This window comes from Physella acuta, unplaced genomic scaffold (genome assembly GCF_028476545.2).
Source record: "Physella acuta isolate Inbredline_101_S28 unplaced genomic scaffold, ASM2847654v3 ptg000761l, whole genome shotgun sequence".
Taxonomy (NCBI): Eukaryota; Metazoa; Mollusca; class Gastropoda; family Physidae; genus Physella; species Physella acuta.
The window spans coordinates 78245-104594 of record NW_026732279.1 but is presented as its reverse complement, the minus strand read 5'-3'; the positions used below and the strand labels follow the sequence as shown (position 1 = coordinate 104594).

The following is a 26350-nucleotide window of genomic DNA, read 5'->3' as shown; positions in this document are numbered from 1 at the left end:
TATATATCCCACCACCCAACTATATATCCCACCACCCAACTATATATCCCACCACCCAACTTTATATCCCACCACCCAACTCTTAATCCCACCACCCAACTCTATATCCCACCACCCAACTATATATCCCACCACCCAACTCTATATCCCACCACCCAACTATATATCCCACCACCCAACTATATATCCCACCACCCAACTATATATCCCACCACCCAACTATATATCCCACCAGCCAACTATATATCCCACCAGCCAACTCTATATCCCACCACCCAACTCTATATCCCACCACCCAACTATATATCCCACCACCCAACTATATATCCCACCACCCAACAACTATATCCCACCACCCAACTATATATCCCACCACCCAACTATATATCCCACCAGCCAACTATATATCCCACCAGCCAACTATATATCCCACCACCCAACTATATATCCCACCACACAACTCTATATCCCACCACCCAACTCTATATCCCACCACACAACTATATATCCCACCAGCCAACTATATATCCCACCACCCAACTATATATCCCACCACCCAACTCTATATCCCACCACCCAACTATATATCCCACCAGCCAACTATATATCCCACCACCCAACTATATATCCCACCACACAACTCTATATCCCACCACCCAACTATATATCCCACCAGCCAACTATATATCCCACCACCCAACTATATATCCCACCACCCAACTATATATCCCACCACCCAACTCTATATCCCACCACCCAACTATATATCCCACCACCCAACTCTATATCCCACCACCCAACTATATATCCCACCAGCCAACTATATATCCCACCACCCAACTCTATATCCCACCACCCAACTCTATATCCCACCACCCAACTATATATCCCACCACCCAACTATATATCCCACCACCCAACTCTATATCCCACCAGCCAACTATATATCCCACCAGCCAACTCTATATCCCACCACCCAACTCTATATCCCACCAGCCAACTATATATCCCACCACCCAACTCTATATCCCACCAGCCAACTATATATCCCACCAGCCAACTATATATCCCACCAGCCAACTATATATCCCACCAGCCAACTATATATCCCACCAGCCAACTATATATCCCACCAGCCAACTATATATCCCACCAGCCAACTATATATCCCACCAGCCAACTATATATCCCACCAGCCAACTATATATCCCACCACCCAACCATATATCCCACCACCCAACTATATATCCCACCACCCAACTCTATATCCCACCACCCAACTATATATCTCACCAGCCAACTATATATCCCACCACCCAACTCTATATCCCACCACCCAACTCTATATCCCACCACCCAACTATATATCCCACCACCCAACTATATATCCCACCACCCAACTATATATCCCACCACCCAACTATATATCCCACCACCCAACTATATATCCCACCACCCAACTATATATCCCACCACCCAACTATATATCCCACCACCCAACTCTATATCCCACCACCCAACTCTATATCCCACCACCCAACTATATATCCCACCACCCAACTATATATCCCACCACCCAACTATATATCCCACCACCAAACTATATATCCCACCACCCAACTTTATATCCCACCACCCAACTCTTAATCCCACCACCCAACTCTATATCCCACCACCCAACTATATATCCCACCACCCAACTCTATATCCCACCACCCAACTATATATTCCACCACCCAACTATATATCCCACCACCCAACTATATATCCCACCACCCAACTATATATCCCACCACCCAACTATATATCCCACCACCCAACTTTATATCCCACCACCCAACTCTTAATCCCACCACCCAACTCTATATCCCACCACCCAACTATATATCCCACCACCCAACTCTATATCCCACCACCCAACTATATATCCCACCACCCAACTATATATCCCACCACCCAACTATATATCCCACCACCCAACTATATATCCCACCAGCCAACTATATATCCCACCAGCCAACTCTATATCCCACCACCCAACTCTATATCCCACCACCCAACTATATATCCCACCACCCTACTATATATCCCACCACCCTACTATATATCCCACCACCCAACTCTATATCCCACCACCCAACTCTATATCCCACCACCCAACTCTATATCCCACCACCCTACTATATATCCCACCACCCTACTATATATCCCACCACCCAACTCTATATCCCACCACCCAACTCTATATCCCACCACCCAACTCTATATCCCACCACCCAACTATATATCCCACCACCCAACTATATATCCCACCACCCAACTATATATTCCACCAGCCAACTCTATATCCCACCACCCAACTCTATATCCCACCACCCAACTATATATCCCACCACCCAACTATATATCCCACCAGCCAACTATATATCCCACCACCCAACTATATATCCCACCAGCCAACTATATATCCCACCACCCAACTATATATCCCACCAGCCAACTATATATCCCACCAGCCAACTATATATCCCACCAGCCAACTATATATCCCACCAGCCAACTATATATCCCACCAGCCAACTCTATATCCCACCACCCAACTATATATCCCACCACCCAACTATATATCCCACCAGCCAACTCTATATCCTACCACCCAACTCTATATCCTACCACCCAACTCTATATCCTACCACCCAACTCTATATCCTACCACACAACTCTATATCCCACCACACAACTCTATATCCTACCACACAACTCTATATCCTACCACACAACTCTATATCCCACCACACAACTCTATATCCTACCACACAACTCTATATCCCACCACCCAACTATATATCCCACCACCCAACTCTATATCCCACCACCCAACTCTATATCCCACCACCCAACTATATATCCCACCAGCCAACTATATATCCCACCACCCAACTCTATATCCCACCACCCAACTATATATCCCACCACCCAACTATATATCCCACCACCCAACTCTATATCCCACCACCCTACTATATATCCCACCACCCTACTCTATATCCCACCACCCAACTCTATATCCCACCACCCAACTCTATATCCCACCACCCAACTCTATATCCCACCACCCTACTATATATCCCACCACCCAACTCTATATCCCACCACCCAACTCTATATCCCACCAGCCAACTATATATCCCACCACCCAACTATATATCCCACCACCCTACTATATATCCCACCACCCAACTCTATATCCCACCACCCAACTCTATATCCCACCACCCAACTCTATATCCCACCACCCAACTCTATAACCCACTATCCCGATGTGCCCCCATATAAAGATAACAAAAAGACAAAAGTTTTCACAGTCCCTACTAGTCTCCCCACCATTCTAGAAGTTTCTCTTCCCCCAAGAGGCGACTTAAGATCAGAAGCTGGACATTAGATCTGTCCTGTTTATATATATATATATATATATATATATATATATATATATATATATATATATATATATATATATAAATATAAATTGGATAAGATATTCAACGCTCTGCTAATCTATATTCTGAAAACAATAAAATGATCCTAGTTTTTACGCTACCAGTGTAAGACATCTCAACTAGAAATGATCCTAGTTTTTAGAACTACCTGTGTCATACATCTCAGCCTGCGGATCTTAGACCAACCATTTTTTCAATCGATTCCCAGATATTTCAAACCATTTTGTTGAAACAATAGCACACTGCATGGGTGGGTGGGGCCATGGTGAGGGAGGGGGAGGGGGCAGCTGCGTGTGACGTCATTCGCAGTGGGGGGGATTAAATCTTGTCTTAGCGGTTAGTTGACCGTTGTCTCGCGGCCTTGTGACGTCATGTGAGCTGAGTTGTCGTCCCTGGCTTACTGCCACTGAACAGTGTTCAGCTGTGAAGTTGTTTAAAAATATTCTGTAATTTTTTTCAGGGACAAAATAGTTTGTTCAATGGCTGTGTTGTTTATTAAAGAGTGAGATAGAATATGGAATCAACGCTGTAGAAAAACTTTAATTGTTGGAAGCCGAGTTCATTAATTAGTCGGATTGTTGGCGAAATTTCTTTTTTCTTATCTGAGTGATGGTTTTAATCGGCTGGACAGTATACTGTTTGTGTGGGGAGGTGTGTGGTGTTTGGTGTGGGGAGGCGTGTAGTGTTTGGTGTCATTTATCAAGATCAACTTTCAGACTGGTAAGTTGATTTATTTTTACAACTTAACTCATAACTGGTCAGGTAGACTGGCCATGACAGAACTTTTTAAGGGAGACTAGCCATAGACATAATTTTTCAAGGGAGACTAGCCATAATTACATGTGGTAAGGGAGACTAGCGATTGGTGTCATTCTTGGAGGCTATGTCAGGGTGTGAGTTGTCGCAGCTTGAAGTTGATGTGTCGTGTAGGATGTGTCGTGTAGGATGGGTCGTGTAGGATGGGTCGTGTAGGATGGGTCGTGTAGGATGGGGCATGTCAGATATGATTTGCTCCATCAACAAACTCGCGTCAATATTTTTATATGGGCCTACCGCTTTCCCCTGTTCTCTCTCTCTTATTTCCCCTTTTTTGTCGATATCTGTAATCAGTGAAATCCAAATATACGACCAAATATACCACCAATTATACGACCAAATGAACAGACCCCCCCCCCCCCCCTACTATGTAGACTACCTCTGACCAAGTGCTATATTCAATGAATCACACCTTACGTTAGTTCTCATCACATCTTAGACTGCTCATCCACAGATCGCAATGTCAAGGTCATCCAGGCCTCCACTTGGCAGCCCCTGGGTACACCCTGCCCCCCCCCCCCCCACCACTCGCCCTATCGACTTCCAAATGTTGTATTTCCACTGCACCAGACCCACTACAACTTTTTATCATGTTCCTAAATTATTACAAACCACAACAGTTTGAGTGATTCTACTTGCTATATCAACAGAGGTGACGAGGTCACCATCTGACCTCACTTTGGAATATTTAGTACCCATAATGCAGTGCTACTGCCAATTTTTATTCCGGAAGTTACCACGTGAAGCTATTTGTATTCCACTCCTGGCCAATATTGTCAGAAGCCAAATATAAATCACCGTTGGTTCGTGGAGAATTCATGATTTGGTCAGCAATTTTAAAACTGGGAATCTAGTAAAATTGTTTCATTTAATGCAGCATAACGCAGCGAACACTTATTTTCTTTCAGCGTGTTTGAAACTAGAAAACCTGACACACGAATTTACAAGAGTGAAGAGGTTTTTAATGTGTCGAATGGGGATAATATCATTCTGTTCAGTAGAATCGTGTTAGCAATGTTGAATACATGAAGTGTGTAACATGTTGTGTGTGGAGTGTGACGTGTGGCATTAGATGTGTGCTGTTGGGTGGGTGATGTGTGGTGGGTGGCCAGAGGTAACATCGCTAGTGGATCTCATTCGTGGTTAAACTTTAACAATCGTTTACACAAACTAGTTGATCTGCTCAAATCATACACACACAAACACATTCAAACATGTATACACACACACACACACACACACACACACACATATATATATATATATATATATATATATATATATATATATATATATATATATCCCAAATATGAAATTCCAACAGTAATATAAGTAATACAATGATTTTTTAACATTTTAAAATTGATGATTTTTAAAAAAATGTAAACTGATGTAATACAGAAGCCAATCTATAAATAAACTGTCCACACGAGACCAAGACGAGAGTACCCAGGAGTCACTCACGCGCGAGCAGACCGCCATATTGTGTGCCGGCACGCGAGGCGCCGTTTCTCTAGCAGACGACTCCAATTAGCGTTTATTTGGATGGTATTGATTGTGCCGGACCAAAGTCTGCGTCTGGCAGAAATCATTGTTAGAATTTACAGATTGAAAATAATTCTTCTGGGTGGGGGTGGGTGCAGGATAACATTTCTAGTAAATATTTGATCAATCCTAATTGGTGTTATACATATTATTTTCTTTTATTACTTCAAACGGGGTTATTTTCGGATATAAAATATGATCGTAAATAAACGAGAATATGATACGTTGAAAGATAATTGAAATCGAAAGGTGGTATGTTTACACTTGTGGTTGAGCCTTTCGATACATACGGTGATGTCATAAATACAGCGATGTCATAAATACAGCAATGTCGTATACTGAGTGATGTCACACGGTCACATACATTATGATGTCATACACCCACTGATGTCATTCATGCACTTATGTCACAAGTTCAGTGGTGTCATAGATCCGGTGACGTCACACACCAGTAATGTCATGCACATCAGCGATACCCGTTGCTACCTTAGCTACCGACATGTCTGCTGATTTGTTGAGTGTACTGTACCGTGTAACAAAACAATGTCATTTACCCACCTGTCATTTACCCCAACTGTCATTTACCCCACATGTCATTTCTCCACATGCCAATCCCCCACATGACATTACGCTCAGCTAACCACAAATGTTGAATGTCAGGTGAGACTGTAACATTTCTCTTACCTTGACCATACCAACCCCTCCCCGTATTTGTACAAGACAGAAAATATTTCACATTTTGTAATCAGGTTAGGCATTTTGGAGTTGGCTCTCTAAAAATAGACACTGCCACGCTCCACGTGGACACTACCACGCCTCACACGGACCGACCAGGCGTGGACCCCACCCTAACCCCCGTACCTGACGATAAACGTTGAGTGAGTTTTTGCGACCGTCCCATTCCTCTACCCAGATACAAAATTGCCATCTGGCTGACGAGATCTTGGTCCGATAAATTTAGAACCACGGACCACCTAGGTTAGACGCACGTGTCTCAGGTTCTCACTGCCCCCCCCCCCCCATCTCTCACTGTTTACTCTCACGAAAATTGTGTCACCTAACAATGGCTAAACCACCAACCTAACAATGGCTAAACCACCAACCTAACAATGGCTAAACAACCAACCTAACAATGGCTAAACCACCAACCTAACAATGGCTAAACAACCAACCTAACAATGGCTAAACCACCAACCTAACAATGGCTAAACAACCAACCTAACAATGGCTAAACCACCAATAGCTGTTGCAAAGATGAATGAAATTATTTTTTTAAAGCCCATTCATTCATCCCTGCACCCCCCCCCCCCCCTCCCGTTTACTGACACTGAAAGTTAATCCTTCCAATCCTTCCTATCCAATATCTGAGTTTGACGTCACCCCACTTCCGCTATTATTTTCTATTTATAGATACGGGTGAGCACTCTACAGCAGACAGGAAAGGGATTTAAAAACAAACAGCAGCTGCCGGCCATGATAGCTCTGATGGTCATTTTATCGAGCTCCTCGGTATCTGGTTTAAGTGATAGCTGGGGCGTGTGTGTGGGGGGGGGGGGTGGGCTCTCTGAGGGGTTGGGATGGTCTGAGTGTAAGGGGGTGGGGTTATGCTCTGGGTGGGGTAATGCTCTGCGTGGGGTAATGCCCGGGGGTGGGTAATGCCCGTGGAATCTTTGACGTTAGTCGGTCCCGAGACCACAGGACTGACCTAATTAGTCTCTAGCCAGTACGAGCCCCGGTAATTAGTCTAATCAGTCCATCACGAAAATGTGCGGGCCATGTGTCTGAACAGCTTCCTGAACCTTGACCTTGAGAAACACTTCTAAACCACGAAATCCCATAATTCACCAAACCACGAAATCCCATAATTCACCAAACCACGAAATCCCAGGATTCAACGACAATTCCTTGAAATTACCGTTATTATTCAGGTCGTTGAGAAAACATTCGGTCAGAACATTTTTTTTTCAACCTGACTAAAATACAACTACTATACAGAAGTCTATGTAAACAAACAAAGTGTTATTGTTGTGTTTTTAGGTTTCCTCGTCCTCTGTTTTCATTGTGTCTCCCTCTCCAAAGTTCTGTTTTTTTTTTTAAATCTGTTTAAAGCTAGAGATAGCCACTCATTATCTGACAAACAAAACAATTAAATTTTCATTTGAAATCGATTTCACCCATCAGCCGAGTTATCGTGATATTTCGGCCGTCTTGTTCGCCAAGATATTTTCGTTCGTGGAAAATAATTCTCCCTGAGTAGTTCACGAAATTCAATACTCTGTTGTGTGTTTACTTTTTTTTATCTTCCTCATTTTTTTTTCTCTCCCACTGTTTCACGCCCTTAAAAACGTCATAGTACCAGCAGTTTAAAAAGTAGCTCTGATAAAAATGGAGTTCTCAATCTTCTGCGAGTTGCTCCAAGTGTTACACTAGTACCAGCAGTTTAAAAACGAGCCGTGATATTGTTGAAAAAAAAATAAAACAGAAATATTACGAAGGCATAAAAAAAATAGCACATTAAATAACGTTTCGTCATTAAGTCGAAGTGAGAAATATTATATTTTATAATCAAAGATAAAAATAAATAAACCACAATGTATTTTACCAGCATAAGCACCAAGAATTTTCTTTTTTTTTCCAGTGAGTATGGCTGTCAATGGTGAGACCACAGCCCCCAGAGCTGAACTAGGGAGAGAGGACATGTATGCTGCCAATGGTTCTATGGTTGTAGAGACTGCTGCCAATGGTTCTAAAGTTGTAGAGACTGCTGACAATGGTTCCGATGTTGAAGAAGATAACGGTGTCCCTATAGACAGAGGATGGGCGTGGGTCGTTGTTATAGGTGGGTCATTTGTGGGTTATTCATGGGTCTGTCTTGGGTCATTCATGGGTCTGTCTTGGGTCATTCATGGGTCTGTCGTGGGTCATTCATGGGTCTGTCGTGGGTCATTCATGGATCTGTCTTGGGTCATTCATGGGTCTGTCGTGGGTCATTCATGGATCTGTCTTGGGTCATTCATGGGTCTGTCGTGTGTCATTCATGGATCTGTCTTGGGCTCTTAACGAATTTAAATTGTCATTATTTAACATTAATGTTTCTTTCTTCGCCCCAAAACCAGTGACACATATCTTGAATTATTTCCCAATACACAAAGCTCCAAAATTCATGTTTAGTTTTTACCATGTCAATGAGATATATTTTGCAGTTGCTTTAAACAAACTCACCTGTCTCACTCACGTGTAGGCTGTTGTTGCTTTAAACAAACTCATCTGTCTCACTCACGTGTAGGCTGCTGTTGCTTTAAGGGCATGGGCGGGTGTACTTTTCGTCATAAATCCACTAAATCATCGATTTCCCACTTTTACTTGATCTATACAGAATAACCATCGTTGAATCTAAAAATGACATTGTTATGACCCTGAAAACATTATTTATTTATGAAAAACCGGGTTCAAAGTAGTGTGTTCAGGGTAATTTGTTCACTTTTTCGGTAAAAATAGACATTTTTCGACCTAGAAAAGTACTATTAGATTTTGCGGAAGCCTAATGTGTTTCATATCAATGGAAAGGCCGTGACCTCCTTTCTTTATTTGTTCTAAAATTAAAGGACCAATCAAAATACCTATTTTAATGTGATTATTTTTCTACGTCATAAAGTTGTTTATTTTACTCAGTCGGGTTTTTCCGGTATGCAAATTTTTGACCTCAATTTTTTCATTGGCATTCAACGGCGGAAGCTAGTTAGCGATTGGTCGTTTCGCTTCGTAAGTAAACAATCCCTTAGTTTCAGCGCGTTGCTAAGTTTGATCTAGTTTTGTTTCTCTAAGCTTCTGTGAAATACTTACATTATTTTAACATATAATTATTTAAATTAAATATACTTTTAACAGTTTAGATTAGTTTGTGTGAATTATCATAAGCAGTCAGACGATTTAATTTGTTTCTCTTTCGATAATGGGTAGAACAAAACACTCGCTAAAAATAGATACACACATCTAACGAATTTACTAAAGCAAAGGCACATCCGAATGCAACTGATTGCATCTACCTCTACTCAATCTAGCACTATTCAGACAAGCACTGGTGCAGATGTAATATGCACATTTACTAAGAAACTGCGGCAATGTAAGACAGTTTTTACAGACAGAAGAAAGCACTGTTACATCTAGTATGGTAGTGCTAATTGTAAACAACAGCCATGCAGAATTATTGTCGACTGTGATTTGCTTCTTGATGTTATCAATACATTTCCTTGCCCAGAGTGTAACTGTGATGTAGTGGCTACTATTGATGAAAAAAGTGTAAAGGGTTTGCTTCAAGCATGGTGTGGCAGTAATAAAAATGTTGTAAACCGTATGTATACAACTGCAAAAGAATCCAGAACAAGGCCATTCATAATAAACAAAGACATCGTCTTATCATAATTGGCTTTAGACATGAGACCATGCAAAATATACTGCTGTTTCTGCGATAGCATAATTCAGTATTGGGCCCATGCATGCCATGGCATTGCTGTCAAAAGAAGGAAACCATAGTCGAAGACTCAATGAAGGACGCCAAAAAAGACGCCTTCGCAACAGCTTTACTACAGCTCTAGGTACAACAAAGAAAGCCAGAAAAAAAGGAAACTAACAGCTGAACAAGCTCAGAAGAAATATATTCAGCAGCACCATACTTCAGGCAATAAATGTGGTCAATTTTAGTTACATACAGCTGTAAATTTTCTTTTTTTGCAACTTTTTGTTGGTTTTTTGCGTTTTTCTCAGTTTGATACTTTTGTGTACAATTAGTGAAATAACTTTGTTAATAATTATCAGAACTGAACTAAATTTGCTCCAGTTACTCTGTATATATGTTCAAATAAAACTGATAGAACACTTTTGGAAATTAAAAAAAAATTTTTTTTTTATTGTTGAAATAGTGAAAAAATTGGACGAAATAATGAAATTTTTACAGTGATGTATAGGAAAAAAAAGTAAAAAAAAAACTATCGTCTTTTTTGAAAATGTAATCTATCAGAAGTGTTAAACACATGTGTCTTCAGACTATATTAAGTTTTTATGAAATTTGTACAAACCATTTTTGAGTTATTTCCATTTAAAAATCGTCAATAAAATCCAATATGGCCGCCGTCACCATGGCAACGGAGGATTTAAAAAATTAAAAAAAATATTTTTATGCTTATCTCTTTGAGTTATAACTATTAGCCAAGTATTACATCTTTAGACTCGGAAATAAGGAAGTTGGTACTCATCACCCGCCCATGCCCTTAAACAAACTCATCTGTCTCACTCACGTGTAGGCTGCTGTTGCTTTAAACAAACTCATCTGTCTCACTCACGTGTAGGCTGTTGTTGCTTTAAACAAACTCACCTGTCTCACTCACGTGTAGGCTGTTGTTGCTTTAAACTCACCTGTCTCACTCACGTGTAGGCTGTTGTTGCTTTAAACTCACCTGTCTCACTCACGTGTAGGCTGTTGTTGCTTTAAACCAACTCACCTGTCTCACTCACGTGTAGGCTGTTTCGGTATGCACATGCTGATCGTGGGCGGAGTCAAGTCGTTTGGAGTTTTGTTTGTTGAGTTCCAGGACAAGTACCAGGCCAGTGCCCAGGAGCTGGGCATCATACAGGGCATGGGCATGACCTTCATGCTTGGTCTAGGTGAGTGTTGAGTTACCATACAGGTCAAGGGCATGACCTTCATGCTTGGTCTAGGTGAGTGTTGAGTTGCCATACGGTCAAGGACATGACCTTCATGTTTGGTCTACGAAAGAGTGTCAGTGATTATAGCGATACTCGACATGACCTATTGTATAGGTCACGGAGGTCTAGAGTTCTTCAGGTGTTACTTTAGTCTAGAGAATCAAATGTCACATGACACCTGTCCACGTTAACGTCCACACGATTGTAAATGTCAACTGTGTCATTTAGTGGTACTGCTCTCCGTGACATCTCTCGTGGCTGTTTGACATCACTATTGTCACATTTGTCGTGTAATTTGACATCACTATTGTCACATCTTTCGTGTGATTTGACGTGACTATTGTCACATTTCTCGTGTAATTTGACTTGACCATTGTCACATCTCTCGTGTAATTTGACAGGGCTGTTCTCCAACATGTTGGCGGTACGCTTCACGTGTCGGAAAGTTGTCTTCGTCGGAGGAATTCTCACGTCCATCGGCTTCATCATGACTGCCTACATGCCCTCGTTCTGGAACCTGTACCTGACTTACGCGGTCACAGGTGAGTCACCACCATATTAACTACCTGCTGTCTAATGTTCAGGTGTAGGGTTGGGTTTGGGGTTGTCCTACAACCCTGTCTAAAGCTGTCTCCTAGTGTTCAGGTCTAGGGTTGGGTTTGGGGTTGTCCTACAACCCTGTCTAAAGCTGTCTCCTCGTGTTCAGGTGTAGGGTTGGGTTTTGGGTTGTCCTACAACCCTGTCTAATGCTGTCTCCCCGTGTTCAGGTATAGGGTTCGGCCTGTCCTACAGCCCCTGTGTCGTGATGGTCGGATGCCACTTCAGGAAGCGTCGAAGCCTGGCCAACGGCATCTCCGTGTCGGGCTCCGGCGTGGGCTCCTTCGTGCTCCCGAACATCATGCGTGTGCTCCTGGACACGTACGACCTCAGCGGGTGTCTGCTCATCCTTGGCGCCATCACTCTCAACGTCTGCGCATGCGCCATGCTGTTTAGACCACTTAGCAGTTACAGGCCAAAGGTCAAGCGAACAAAAGTTACAGAGGGTGAGACGAATAACACAGAGGAGGGGAGGGTGCCCACAGTAAAGTGTGAAGAGGACCAGGACCACATACACAGAGAGGACAGTACGGACAAGGACATGAGAAACGACGGCGTGGAGATGGAGAAACTCCTCAACAACAACTCTGGCAACTGGGAACTTTACGAGAACGACAAAAACCTGGCGCTTTCCGGAAGTCGGAATTTAATTTACAAAGGGGAGACGAACCTCCGTAAACCTGGCATGCACCTGCTGGCACCGGATGTGACGAGTGGTCGCCTGACGCCATCACAGTACGCCAGCAACGGCGACATCTTCATGGCCTCGCTCCAGAACATTCCCCGCGAGGACATGGCTGACCTCAACAACCGGTGCCTGGACCTGGGCTGTCTCTCGCGGCCCGGGGGGAGCGAGAACAAGACCAAGGTCAAGGCCAGCAACAAGGCAAAGGTCAAGGACCCGAACAAGCCGAAGCTGTTCAACTGGTCCCTGGTGACGAACCCCGTCTTCCTGATGTACGCCTTCTCCTGCGTGCTGGCCAATTTTGGCTACCCCAACATCTTCTTCATGCTGCCGGCGTTTGCAGAGAGCGTAAGTCTGTTAGCAGGTTGTGTTGGTTGGGGGGGGGGGGTATCTGTAGGTGTATACAGTGGCAGGTTGACATAATGACAGTTTGACATAATGACAGGTTGACATGACAGGTTAACATATAAATAATTGTAATTTAAGCAGGAGGCTGACTTGTAAACAATTAAAATTTAGTTTCTAATTATTTACAAATGGATGTTAGTTAACAAGTAAATAATTAAAACAAAAACTCATCAAACTGTTTTTGCTGTTGTAACAGAATGGCCAGGACAGGAACAGTGCCGCCCTGTTGGTCTCCATCATTGGCATCACAGATCTCTTGGGGCGCTTTTGTTTAGGGTGGTTCTCGGATTTTAATTTCATCCCCAAAAGATTTGGGTAAGTAGTGCGACCACTTTATCTTCTAGTGAAAGCAACCTGAAAAGGCCGAATCCTTTATGGGTAGGGCTCAGGGAGGTTTCAAATCTTGCATCCCAGCGGAGAAACTTTAGTCAGTCTTTAACCTACCGGAAACTGGCAATGGTATCATGAAAATATTTACTCACACCCTGCAAATGTTATTTTCCTCCTGATAATGTTCACCCCTACACTACAAATGTCTACTCCAAAAACTGTCTGAACTAATGACGTGATTGTTTCACAGATTTATTGGTTGTATAGCCATCAGTGCGGTCCTGAACATTATTGTACCGGCAATGACGTCATTCGCTGCCATGGCAACATACGCCGCGTTGTACGGGTTCTTTGGTGGCGCCTTCTGGGCGTTGATAGCTGTACTGTTGGCAGAGGCTCTAGGTAGGTCATCTATTAGGTCACTTCCAGGGCTCTAGGTAGGTCAACACCTGGAGGGTCTAGGTAGTTCTTATGTTAGGTTTAAAAGTTGATTAGGTCAGTGTCTTTAGACAGGATAGGTCTTTTGTTAAAGGGGTCGTCCATAAATGACGTCACACTCGTAGGGGGAAGGGGGGCGGGTCCGTAATTTTATGACGGTGTGTGATGAAGGGGGGGGGGGGGTATTTAGATGGTGTGACGTCACACTTTTGCATTACAAAAAAGCAGTGTTAGAAAATTAGTTTTAGCCGTTATTTCGCGTTTTAGATAACGGTTTCAATAAATTGTAATAGGGATTGATCAAAATACTCAATGTTGAGAGAGTTCAGACAAGATTTTGGAAAATTCCGACGGTTTAAGAAATATTAAACAGCAATTTTGAGGGGGTCGTAGGCTGAGGTGTGACGTCATTTTAGGGGGGGGGGGTCTGGCTTTTTGTGATGACGTGTGACGGAGGGGAGGGAGGGGGGTAAAAATCGTCCAAAAAAGCGTGACGTCATTTATGGATGACTCCAAATCTTCTCAGTAATTAAATCAGTGGAAAATTATTAAAGGCTTAAACATTCGGTTAAATAAAACAAAACAAAATTAAATTATATTGGTTATGCTTCCTAGTATGTTGTATATTTTGATTACATGTTTGTATCCACTTCTTAAAAAATTCTAAAAAAAATTATTTGACCAGGTGTTGAAAAGCTGAGCAGCTCATATGGTCTGATCACCATCTCCATGGCAACAAGTCTGCTACCAGGACCCATTATTTGTGGTAAGTCAGTGTAAAAACCAGGCCGATCATTTGTGTACTTTTGTTAAAGGATTGAGCCCAAATTCTGTGTGACATTCAATAAATTAAAACGTCTGTAATCTAATCAGCATACCGCACATTTCGTGTCTTAGACTGACCAAAACATTGCATGTACCCACATTTCGTGTCAGACTGACCAAAACATTCACGTACACACATTTCGTGTCTTAGACTGACCAAAACATTGCACGTGCCCGCAGGTCTGATCCGTGATGCCACCTTGTCCTGGAACTATGCTTTCATCTTCTGTGGGATCATGGCCCTCATTGGCTCCGTCATTCCAATCTTCGAGCCGTGCGCACAGAAATATTTGGCCACTAAGGAAGAGAAGAAAGCCTTGTCAAAAGTTTGACTGCGCGGACTTGGCGCGTAGTTGTCAACCAGGTTGAAAATTGCTCCATTCTGAGTTGGTTCAATGTTACATTTTAAACCACACAGCTTCAAACATTCTCTAATGACCTCATGTTTTGAAAATCATAATATGATCTCATGTTTTGAAAATCATATGACCTTATATTTTGAAAATCATAATATGATCTCATGTTTTGAAAATCATAATATGACCTCATGTTTTGAAAATCATATGACCTTATATTTTGAAAATCATAATATGACCTCATGTTTTGAAAATCATATTTTTACCTCATATCTTGGACGGTGATCATGTACGCTTGAAAAATTATTTATATCTGTTGGGTTACATTTGTAATTATTTAAATATTTATAAATATTGTTGAATGACAATTTATGACAATTTAAATTATTTTTTTCACACATTGTTTTTTCTACTATTGTTGAATAACAGTTTATGACAGTTTTTAACATTTTGAACTGAAGTTTTTATTTACAATTTTGTTGAATGATATTTTGAACTTGTCAGACTTAACTTGACATCAAATGTTTTTGAATTGTTGCATGTATATTTGTATACAAGTTTACAAAAATTTTATTTATCACTATTATTATTATAATGTTGATCATATTTTTTTTTTGTAATTATTAAATTTGCAAAAAAAAAAGAAATAAAAATAGATCCAGTAAAATATGGTCGTAGCTAATCGTTTTATCTTGTGAGTTAAGGTAGACTTGCCCCCATTGTTTTTAAATGTTTGTTTTTAACGTCGTTTTGTCTACACACTTTGAACGCCAAGAGTTTTAAGAACATAGATTGGATGTTTTCAGCTTCAATCAAGTCACTGATGGGCAGAGGCGTATCAAAGGAGGGGCAGAGTTTCTTCCAGGGAGGACCTCGATTAAAAAAAAAAAACAAGCATGACGTTTAGATAGCACTTGTATTTAAACAAACGGTTTTAGCATAACCAAGTGCCAAGACTGCAAAATTTCTCGTTATTTAGAAAAAAAAAGTTAAAAAGAAGTTTCATCCGGACTTTTCTCCGGGGGTGGAGCACTTGACTGTTATTATAAGTCTATATTTTCTATATACATTCCACTGTGTGTATAACACCATGTTCCTAGTGATTATCACACTTGTGAACTGTAACTATAAGGTGAACTGTGAATGATTGGATGGAGGACCCACGTAGTCCACTCAAGTAGATAGTAGTAGATACTTCTTTACAATTTTACTCGTAGTCCACTCAAGTAGATAGTAGTAATAGTAGTAGATACTTCTTTACAATTTTACTCGTAGTCCACTCAAGTAGATAGTAGTAATAGTAGTAGATACTTCTTTACAATTTTACTCGTAGTCTACTCAAGTAGATAGTAGTAGATACTTCTTTACAATTTTGCTCGTAGTCCAACTCAAGTAGATAGTAGTAGATACTTCTTTACAATTTTGCTCGTAGTCCAACTCAAGTAGATAGTAGTAGATACTTCTTTACAATTTTGCTCGTAGTCCAACTCAAGTAGATAGTAGTAGATACTTCTTTACAATTTTGCTCGTAGTCCAACTCAAGTAGATAGTAGTAGATACTTCTTTACAATTTTGTTCGTAGTCCACTCAAGTAGATAGTAGTAGATACTTCTTTACAATTTTGCTCGTAGTCCAACTCAAGTAGATAGCAGTAGATACTTCTTTACAATTTTACTCGTAGTCCACTCAAGTGGATAGTAGTAGATACTTCTTTACAATTTTACTCGTACTTTAACTCATAAAGTAGATAGTAGTAGATACTTCTTTACAATTTTACTCGTACTTTAACTCATAAAGTAGATAGTAGTAGATACTTCTTTACAATTTTACTCGTACTTTAACTCATAAAGTAGATAGTAGTAGATACTTCTTTACAATTTTGCTCGTAGTCCACTCAAGTGGATAGTAGTAGATACTTCTTTACAATTTTGTTCGTAGTCCACTCAAGTAGATAGTAGTAGATACTTCTTTACAATTTTGCTCGTAGTCCAACTCAAGTAGATAGCAGTAGATACTTCTTTACAATTTTACTCGTAGTCCACTCAAGTAGATAGTAGTAGATACTTCTTTACAATTTTACTCGTAGTCCAACTCAAGTAGATAGTAGTAGACACGCCTTTACAATTTTACTTAGCAGATGTAGGCATGTCAAAATCTAATTTGCGAAAGACAAAACAGGCATAAATGAATTTTTGTGTGTGTGTGCTTATGGTTATGTTTTTTTTTCTCCATATGTGCATATTGTGTCTGTTTAGTTTGTTTAAAGTAGCCATATGCCATTAAAAATTAACAGTAATAACAGTACAACAAGTTACTGAGACACAGTTTCGTCCCTTGCCACAATATCCCATTGTTGGTGTTATTTCTGAATAATTTGTCTCCCTTATTTCAAGTGTTTGATAATTTCCGAGGCTAATCAGTTACTCATCTAAACTTAATTAAAATGGATAGGATTTTAATTTTAAAAATATCAACAATTTTCTTTTAAAATTAACAAATGATGACATTTTTATGAAATATTAAGTGCTGTTTAATAAAAATTTTTTTTTTAATAAATAGGCCTATATTTTAAAAATGTAGACTATAAAATATGCAGGCCTACTACTTTACAACAGAAGTAGGGCGTATGGTCAATCATGATGATGTTATACACCAATTTTTTTTTCATTTTCATGCACAAGAGTTTCTTTCAGGTATCTTTGACAGAAACACTGCATATCCTTATTGTAACATTCAGCAGGTGATTTTGTCACGTGATACTTTCTCTAGTTTATTTTTCTAATTCAGGTGGTTCAGGTAGGGACGGAGTGGGAACCCTCCCATCCTGCATGGACGAGGGCCAATATTATAGCATGCACATCTTGATACTCTGATTGAAATATAGTGTTTTTCTTTTTCCAAAATACGCGAATTGTAAGAAAATCTTAGAAGCACCAAAGTTCATATTGTGAGAGTCATTAATCAATAGCTTAAAAACAAACATATTACTATTAGCCTTTATACCTATATTACTATTATAAAAAAAATTAAGAGGGAGTTATCCAACTTAAACTTCCTCGTATTTTCTTATAAAAATATTTAACTAATAACGGAATGGGAATAGTGTGAATATTTCATATAATTTTTCTGGACGATATAATATTTGATTTATAATCGAGAAATGCTCATGAAAGTTTTAATTAAATTAATTGCGCGATCATTGGTAAATTTTTTTAGAATTCATAATTAATTATAAATAATTTCAGTTAGTGGGAGTTAAGCATGAAGTATCATTTTCACGGTAATTAGTGTGACCATAAATAAAAAGATCAAGAAGTAGGCCTGACGCATCAACAGACCAACTTTATAATACTTTATATTAATAAGAAATACAAAATAGGGTAATCCCAACATTGCTTTGGAGTACGAAAGAGGGAGCAGACACTGGTAAAACTCCGTAAAGTAGGCCCTATAGGCCCTATTTATTATTTAAGGTAAAACTCCATTTAACGGTTAGGCCTAACCATTTTATAGCGTATTTTATTCCCCGCTTCACGTTCCCCTCCAGTCCAGTTGAACGTATTGATTTTTTTAAAATTATAAATATAAACTATAGGCTTATAGGCCAAAACTTCTAGATCTAGATTAGGTCTAGATTCTAGATCTAAATCTAGTATTATTAGGCCTATAATCGGTAATCTATCGTTTTAGCGTAATCAATTCGGCTGCAGTAGTAATGTGCGGGTGAGGTAACTGATGAATATATTTGTTTAAATAAGTATATTTAAGTCAAATTTTACAAAATATAACAGATAATTGATTAAAAATAACAATCAGTGACCAAAACAATTTAAAATATCATGAAACTAACTTTAAACTAGGTCTTTGAGATAAATATTAGTAGATAAAAACAGCGGCCATCTTTCCAAATAAAATTTAGAGTAGTTTCCCTTGATACAAATGTCTATTCGTATGTGTATTGTGTTGACTTTGTTGTTGAATATACATAGTTGTCTTGTTTAATATAAGTAGGGCAGAGGGCCATATTCTTATCTTTAATTTCAATTGAAATGAAGGCTATGTATGTATGTACATCCAAGATCTCAAAACCTTTTGGGAGGTCCATCATTTATTAAACCCTTTTGTACTGATGAACTTGTCAATTATTAGGTCGTCCATATTCTTCATAAATGACGTTGGACTCAAAATATGGGACGGGGTAAAATATTTTTTTTTTAAAAATGATGAAGAATATATTCGTTTTCGTTAGAAATTGTGATTACGCGTTCGGGTATAGTAGAACTGCGATATGATATTAAATCATCATCTTGCTTTTAGTGACGATTGGGGGAAAGGGAATTCATCGGGAAAAGTATGACGTCATTTATGGACAGGACCGGCGCTACCTATAATGCGAACTAGGCTGTCGCCTAGGGTGCTGTCCGTAGGCGGGGGGGGGGGGGGGACGGGGGGGACGGGGCGCCAAAATGGGTTGGAAAAACAAATTGAAAGTTTGAGGGGGGGGGGGGTACAAATCGTAAGCTTGTCCCCGGGAGCCGGGAAGGGTCGCTACGCCTCTGATAATACGGGGGCATGAAAAAAATTGCAGATGGGGGGGGGCGCTTTTATTAACTAAATAACCTGGCGCCGGCACTGTTTATGGGTGATCCATTTAAGCCTAGTTGTTTATTTTGTCTGTGGACATTAGTCTTTGGCCTACACTTTTTCTGAATTAAGATTATTGTGTTTATAAAAATAGTTTTAAATTTTAATTAGTTACATCTGAATACCACATGGTTTTTTTTCTTTGCCTTCTGCTTTCATCAGTTTTTTTATTTGTTCAATAGTCGATGTTTACCCATCCCCACCATCCTTTATTACAAAAACAAAAAACACCCACTATGTAGTGATATCTCCCCCTAGAAAAAAAAAACTAGATCAACCTATAGTTCGTAGGAAAATTAGAATCTATCACTTATTCGTCTGTTTAAAAAAAGAAATTCGTCATTTTTCTCGACCCCGCCGTTTCATCCCCCACTAAGCACAACATCACCAAGTTCTCGGCGCGCGTGACGTCATTTGTCATTAGGCTAATGTTAAAGAAAGAGATACCGCGTAATTAAAAAAGTCAAAACAGGCAGTATTGCGTTGAGACTTTAGCGACGTTTAGTCTGACGAATAGATCTAAATGACTTTAGTACGGTAAATTATATTGGTGTTTAATTTATTACAGAGGCATGATGTTCTCCCTCTACTATACGAATTCACGTGCTTTTAATTTCTGCAACCTGCTGCCCTGAGACGATCGGCTGTAAAATGCCTGTGACACAGCGGCTTCCGTAAATACATTTAGACTCCCGGTCCCACATATAAACTTCGTCTGTCCATTAAGCTCCACGCAAAACTTGTGATTGATATGTGGACATAAGCAGCGCTAGTGGTGGTGTCAACAGGGACCCCCTCCCCCTCCCCAAGCTCAGCTCTTAAAGGTGCTCCGCACTTCATAAAAGACAAACTTGATGTTCAGACATCGTCGGACTCGGGCGTTTAGCCGACTGCCGTATTCCTAACGCACCGTCCACTGCTAACACTATTTCTATATTAAACTCAAGCCTATACTGAGCTCTGGCTTTTTACATTAGCTGTTGTCGTATTAAGGGTTGATCTTTTGTTATGCCCCATGTCGCGAAACTTCTGTTTTGTCCAATTTTACCTGCAAGCCAATAATTAACTTGGATTCTTGTCGAATATCGTTGCCAGGAGCTAGTTGGTTTGAGCCTTATTGTCAGAAGTTATTTCATTTGGAGTCAATGTAGTGCGGCCTATTTTCGCCGGTAGGCATTTAGTGGCAGGCCCTTTTTGGCGGGGATGATGTGCTGAGGTTGTTTACACCTCTAAAGACAACAGGCTTGCAATAGTTATGATCATTGGTTATGAGCAAAGGTATGCATGAAAACGAACGCTTTATGTTCCTCATTTTCATTGAGCACAGCTTTATAGAAGTCTTCTGTAATTGACGTCACTCATCCCCCCCCCCCCGATCACCCCTTCATTATAGGTCATAAATTGCAGTCCTGCGTAAATTGACGTCACATTAGAATAGCATATGTGACATCGTTTATGGACAACCCCATATAACTCATTTTGGGTATTTGGTATCAACATTTTGACAACAAAGGTTGTTCAAAATGTGTATTGGAGGTTAGGACGACATCTACCATAAATGACATCACGCACTTAAGGGCATGGGCGGGTGTACTTTTCGTCATAAATCCACTAAATCATCGATTTCCCACTTTTACTTGATCTATACAGAATAACCATCGTTGAATCTAAAAATGACATTGTTATGACCCTAAAAACAGTATTTAATTATGAAAAACCGGGTTCAATGTAGTGTGTACATGGTCTTTTGTTTAATTTTTTGGTAAAAATAGCAATTTTTCTACCTAGAAAAGTACTATTAGGCTTCGCGGAAACCTAATGTGTTTCATATCAATGGAAAGGCCGTGACCTCCTTTCTTTATTTGTTCTAAAATTAAATGACCAATCAAAATACATATTTTAATGTGATTATTTTTCTACGTCATAAAGTTGTTTATTTTACTCAGTCGGGTTTTTCCGGTATGCAAATTTTTGACCTCAATTTTTTCATTGGCATACGACGGCGGAAGCTAGTTAGCGATTGGTCGTTTCGCTTCGGGAGTAAACATTCCCTTAGTTTCAGCGCGTTGCTAAGTTTGATCTAGTTTTGTTTCTCTAAGCTTCTGTAAAATACTTACATTATTTTAACATATAATTATTTCAATTAAATATACTATTAACAGTTTAGATTAGTTTGTGTGAATTATCATAAGCAGTGAGACGATTTAATTTGTTTCTCTTTCGATAATGCGTAGAACAAAATACTCGCTAAAAATAGATACACACATCTAACTAATTTACTAAAGCTAGGGCTCGTCCGAATGCAACTGATTGCAGCTACCTCTACTAAATCTAGCACTATTCAGACAAGCACTGGTGCAGATGTAATATGCACATTTACTAAGAAACTGCGGCAATGTAAGACACAGTTTTTACAGACAGAAGAAAGCACTGTTACATCTAGTACTAGTAGTACTAATTGTAAACCACAGCCATGCAGAATTATTGTCGACTGTGATTTGCTTCTTGATGTTATCAATACATCTCCTCGCACACTGTGATGTAGTGGCTACTTTTGATGAAAACAGTGTAAAGGGTTTGCTTCAAGCATGGTGTGGCAGTAATAAAAATGTTGTAAACCGTAAGTATACAACTGCAAAAGAATCCAGAACAAGGCCTTTCACAATAAACAAAGACGTCTTATCATAATTGGCTTTAGACATGAGACCATGCAAAATATACTGCTGTTTCTGTGATAGCATAATTCAATTTTGGGCCCAGGCATGCTATGGCATTGCTGTCAAAAGAAGGAAACCATAGTCGAGGACCCAGTGAAGACGCGAAAAAAGACGCCATGACAACAGCTTTACTACAACTCTAGGTAAAACAAACAGCGCCAGAAAAAAAGAAAACTAACAGCCGAACAAGCTCAGAAGGAATATATTCAGCAGCACCATACTTCAGGCTATAAATGTGGTCGATTTTAGTGACATACAGCGATAAATGTTCATTTTTTGCAACTTTTTGTTAGTTTTTTGCGTTTTTCTCAGTTTGATGTTTTTTTGTACAATTGTTGAAATAACTTTGTTAATAATTATCAGAACTGAACTAAATTTGCTCCAGTTACTCTTTATATATGTTCAAAGAAAACTGATAGAACACTTTTGGAATTTTTGTAAAAAAAAAATTTTTGTTGTTGAAATAGTGAAAAAATTGGACGAAATAATGAAATTTTTACAGTAATGTTTTTAAAAAAAAAGTAAAAAAAAAAACTATTTTCTTTTTTGAAAATGTTATCTATCAGAAGTCTTAAACACATGTGTCTGCAGACTATATTAAGTTTTCATGAAATTTGAACAAACCATTTTTGAGTTATTTCCATTTAAAAATCGTCAATAAAATCCAATATGGCCGCCGTCACCATGGCAACGGAAGATTTAAAGAATTAAAAAAAATATTTTTATGCTTAACTCTTTGAGTTATAACTATTAGCCAAGTATTACATCTTTAGACTCGGAAATAAGGAAGTTGGTACTCATCACCCGCCCATGCCCTTAAGGGGTGGAGTAACTGATTTTGAGACGACGTTTTACGCGGGAAAGGGGAGGGGTAAGAAACGTGAAACATTATGTATTTCGCCTAATACAAAAAGGCCGAAAAAATTCTTTTTCGTTTGAATTATGGCTTAACTTAACAGGCAGGCCAAAAAGGTAATGTTCGACATTACGACTATTTCGTGACGGCGAAAATGGGGGGAGGGGTGGGGGGTTTAAGGTGAAGAGAGGTAAAAAAAAACGTGACGTCATTTATGATTAAATCACTAATTAAAGGAAAAAAGCATGAAAATAGCAAACAAACAATAACACAAGCAATAACAATTAACTCAAACTAATATTTAAATAAACATTAGATATGTAGTGGTAGCTCTATAAAAATAGGGAGTTTCTTAATGTATAAAATTGCATCTCATAATAATAATTCTAGAACTGATGTTTATTGTCAGTCAATTAAATTGTTTAAAGGTCAGAAAAAAAAAACAACGCATGCTTTGTATTTAAACACAAGACAAACGTATTTAATAGCAAACATCAATACATTTCTATACAAATAGAAATGAAAGGGAAATGACTCAAAATAATATTTTCTTAAGATGGCCGCTGTTTTTAATAGCAATTTTAGTATCTGGAACATCGTTGTCAAACCTTAATTTCAAGACATTTTTATTGATTTAACCTTTAAATGTGGTTTAATATTCAATTATCTTTAGTATTTTAGTAGAATATACTAAAATATATTCATATTTAAGCCATATTTATTAGTTACCTTATCCCTACATTACTAGTGGCGACCGAATTGATTACGCTAAAACGATAGATTACCCTATAATCAATCGAAACACACAAAAACATTAGGAAATCACTCAGCCTATTTCAAGTATTTCTTTATGCATTTTTGTTAGGCCTAGAATACCAGAATCTAATTTAATAAAACATTTCTAAAAAAAACTTAAAGAAGTAAAATTCAAGTGGAGAGGAATTCCAGCAGTTTCTGAATTTTACAAGAACAAGTTAGAACTTGAATATCTCAATTTTCTTTTCCGTTTGGAATTATTTAAAAATAAACAAACCGCTTCATCAATCTTTCAAAATAAACTGATAGCTGAGGTATTTTTGGGCAGTTGATTTACAGCAGGCCAGTATGAGTAAGATACTTATGATTTAAAGCATTGTTTTTGTGGGGTTGTCTTACTTAAGTCTAAGAGTAATTATTAAATATATGATTAAACTATAAATGATTGTTTAGCTTAATTAAATTATTATAAATAGCCAGTTATAGATTCTAGTACAAATTGGTATGTTTAATAAAAACAGCTGCTGTCATTTTCATTAGGTTGTAGGTCTACAGATGCTAAATGCTAAAAAAAAATTTTTTCCCCTTTCAGCAGCTTAAGACCTTGACTAATGACCAGCACCAGAAAGCTAAAGATACTCTGTATACACGGCTACAGGCAAAATGCTCAAGCTTTTAAAGAAAAGACAGGAGCATTGAGAAAGTTGCTAAAAAATCACGCGGACCTTGTGTATATAACAGCCCCTCACAGAGTCCCTCCTGGAAATCTTGGCAGCGCAGCGTGGGCAGACCAAGAGGATGGCAACCTTCAGGAAAATATACCAAAAGAAACAGAGGAAAGAGGCTGGTGGTTCTCTAGGGAAGATGATTACTTCAAGTCCACGGACAGGAGCAGTATCTCTAAAGGCTTTGATTCATCTCTTGAGTTGGTGACCAAGACTCTAGAAGACGACGGTCAGTTTGATGGTATCCTGGGGTTCAGCCAAGGGGCGTGTCTAGTTTCAATGTTGTGCATGATGCAACAACAGGAGGGCAAAAACTGGTTCAAGTTTGCTGTTCTTGTCGCAGGCTTTAAAAGTCGCTCCTCCAACCATGACGTGTACTACAGCACCAGGTCACACATTCCCTCCCTGCACGTTTACGGAGAGACAGACAAGATCATCTCCACGGAGATGAGTGAGGAACTTCTGCAGTTCTTTGAGGAGCCTGTCACCTTAAAGCATCCCGGAGGCCACTTTGTTGCAGCCACAGGAAATACCAAGAAGTCCTATACAGATTTCTTTACAAAAATGAAAGAATTTTGTGATTCATCTGCCCCTTGTGATACAACTGACAGTAAAAAATTGGTAGATATATCATAACTATTAATTATTCAATAAAACATTTAATTGTAACAAATATCAGTCAAACATTGTAGATATTGTTTTTCTCTTATGTTCCAATGTGTCTTGAATGTTTGTTCTGTTACATCCCCCCCCCCCCCCCCCCCAATCACCTGTCTGTTGCTACATCTCTGCCCTCCCCATCACTAACACTTGTGTTGTTTACCTGTTGTAATACATTGCCCCACTTGACGCTAAGGTGACCATTAGTTAGTACCTGTACCCTTCTACCTAAACTAGCATCACTTCATTCAAACACCTTACACTCCAACCAACTGACCACATCAAACACCTGTACCCTCCAACCCACTGACCACATCAAACACCTTACACTCCAATTCAAAGTCTTGTACAATGTTAGGAACTTATCCAGCAGGAGTTTAATGACATTACTTGAAAAACTTCCAAAAAATGTATCAAAATTTTTATTTAAAATCTCAGTTTTAAATTAAAATCAAACAGTACCTCTAGTTCTTGCGAAAAATGTTTCTTGCAATCAATAGATATTAGATATTTATCACTTCAAAATCAATACAAATTTGATAAAATAATTGCAGTTAAAAAAAATACACTTTTAGACAAATTGTGTGTTCAATTTAAAGAAAAAACAATCTTTCTATTCTTTCAAGTAGGAGGCAGATGTAATGTCACAAACTTTTCCATTGTCAATATGCTTATGTCTTGAAAGATTACTTAATGACAAACATTTATAGAAAGGACTGTGTAAAAGGATATTAATATAAAAAAAAACACACTTCATATTTTTATGAAGTGTAGGTCAATTATAATTGCTTT

General features: G+C 39.1%; 2 protein-coding genes across 7 annotated transcripts in view; both read left to right on the top strand.

The window, feature by feature from the left end:
- Positions 1-15801, top strand: part of LOC131950428 (monocarboxylate transporter 14-like) — a 49037-nt gene extending 33236 nt beyond the window's left edge. For 2 of the 4 annotated variants that reach the window (XM_059312565.1, XM_059312567.1), the window contains 8 exons: positions 8497-8697; positions 11376-11519; positions 11963-12103; positions 12329-13191; positions 13448-13566; positions 13832-13983; positions 14705-14785; positions 15025-15801. In XM_059312565.1, the coding sequence (XP_059168548.1) occupies positions 8502-8697; positions 11376-11519; positions 11963-12103; positions 12329-13191; positions 13448-13566; positions 13832-13983; positions 14705-14785; positions 15025-15176 (1848 nt within the window). In that variant the 5' untranslated portion in view covers positions 8497-8501 and the 3' untranslated portion in view covers positions 15177-15801. Of the gene's footprint in view, positions 1-3962; positions 4218-8496; positions 8698-11375; positions 11520-11553; positions 11574-11962; positions 12104-12328; positions 13192-13447; positions 13567-13831; positions 13984-14704; positions 14786-15024 lie in introns of those variants that run through there. The other 2 variants (XM_059312566.1, XM_059312568.1) reach the window with 2 other exon arrangements.
- Positions 15802-18093: 2292 nt separating this feature from the next.
- Positions 18094-25572, top strand: LOC131950435 (esterase OVCA2). 3 transcript variants are annotated; one of them, XM_059312580.1, is made up of 2 exons: positions 18094-18147; positions 24766-25572. In XM_059312580.1, the coding sequence occupies exon 2, from the start codon at positions 24785-24787 to the stop codon at positions 25532-25534; it is 750 nt and encodes a 249-aa protein (XP_059168563.1). In that variant the 5' UTR covers positions 18094-18147; positions 24766-24784; the 3' UTR covers positions 25535-25572. The 3 variants fall into 3 exon arrangements, with proteins under 3 accessions (XP_059168563.1, XP_059168562.1, XP_059168561.1); XM_059312579.1 differs by lacking the exon at positions 18094-18147 and adding an exon at positions 18469-18673 and having other exon boundaries at positions 24769-25572; XM_059312578.1 differs by lacking the exon at positions 18094-18147 and adding an exon at positions 18470-18673.
- The last annotated feature ends 778 nt before the right edge of the window (positions 25573-26350 follow it).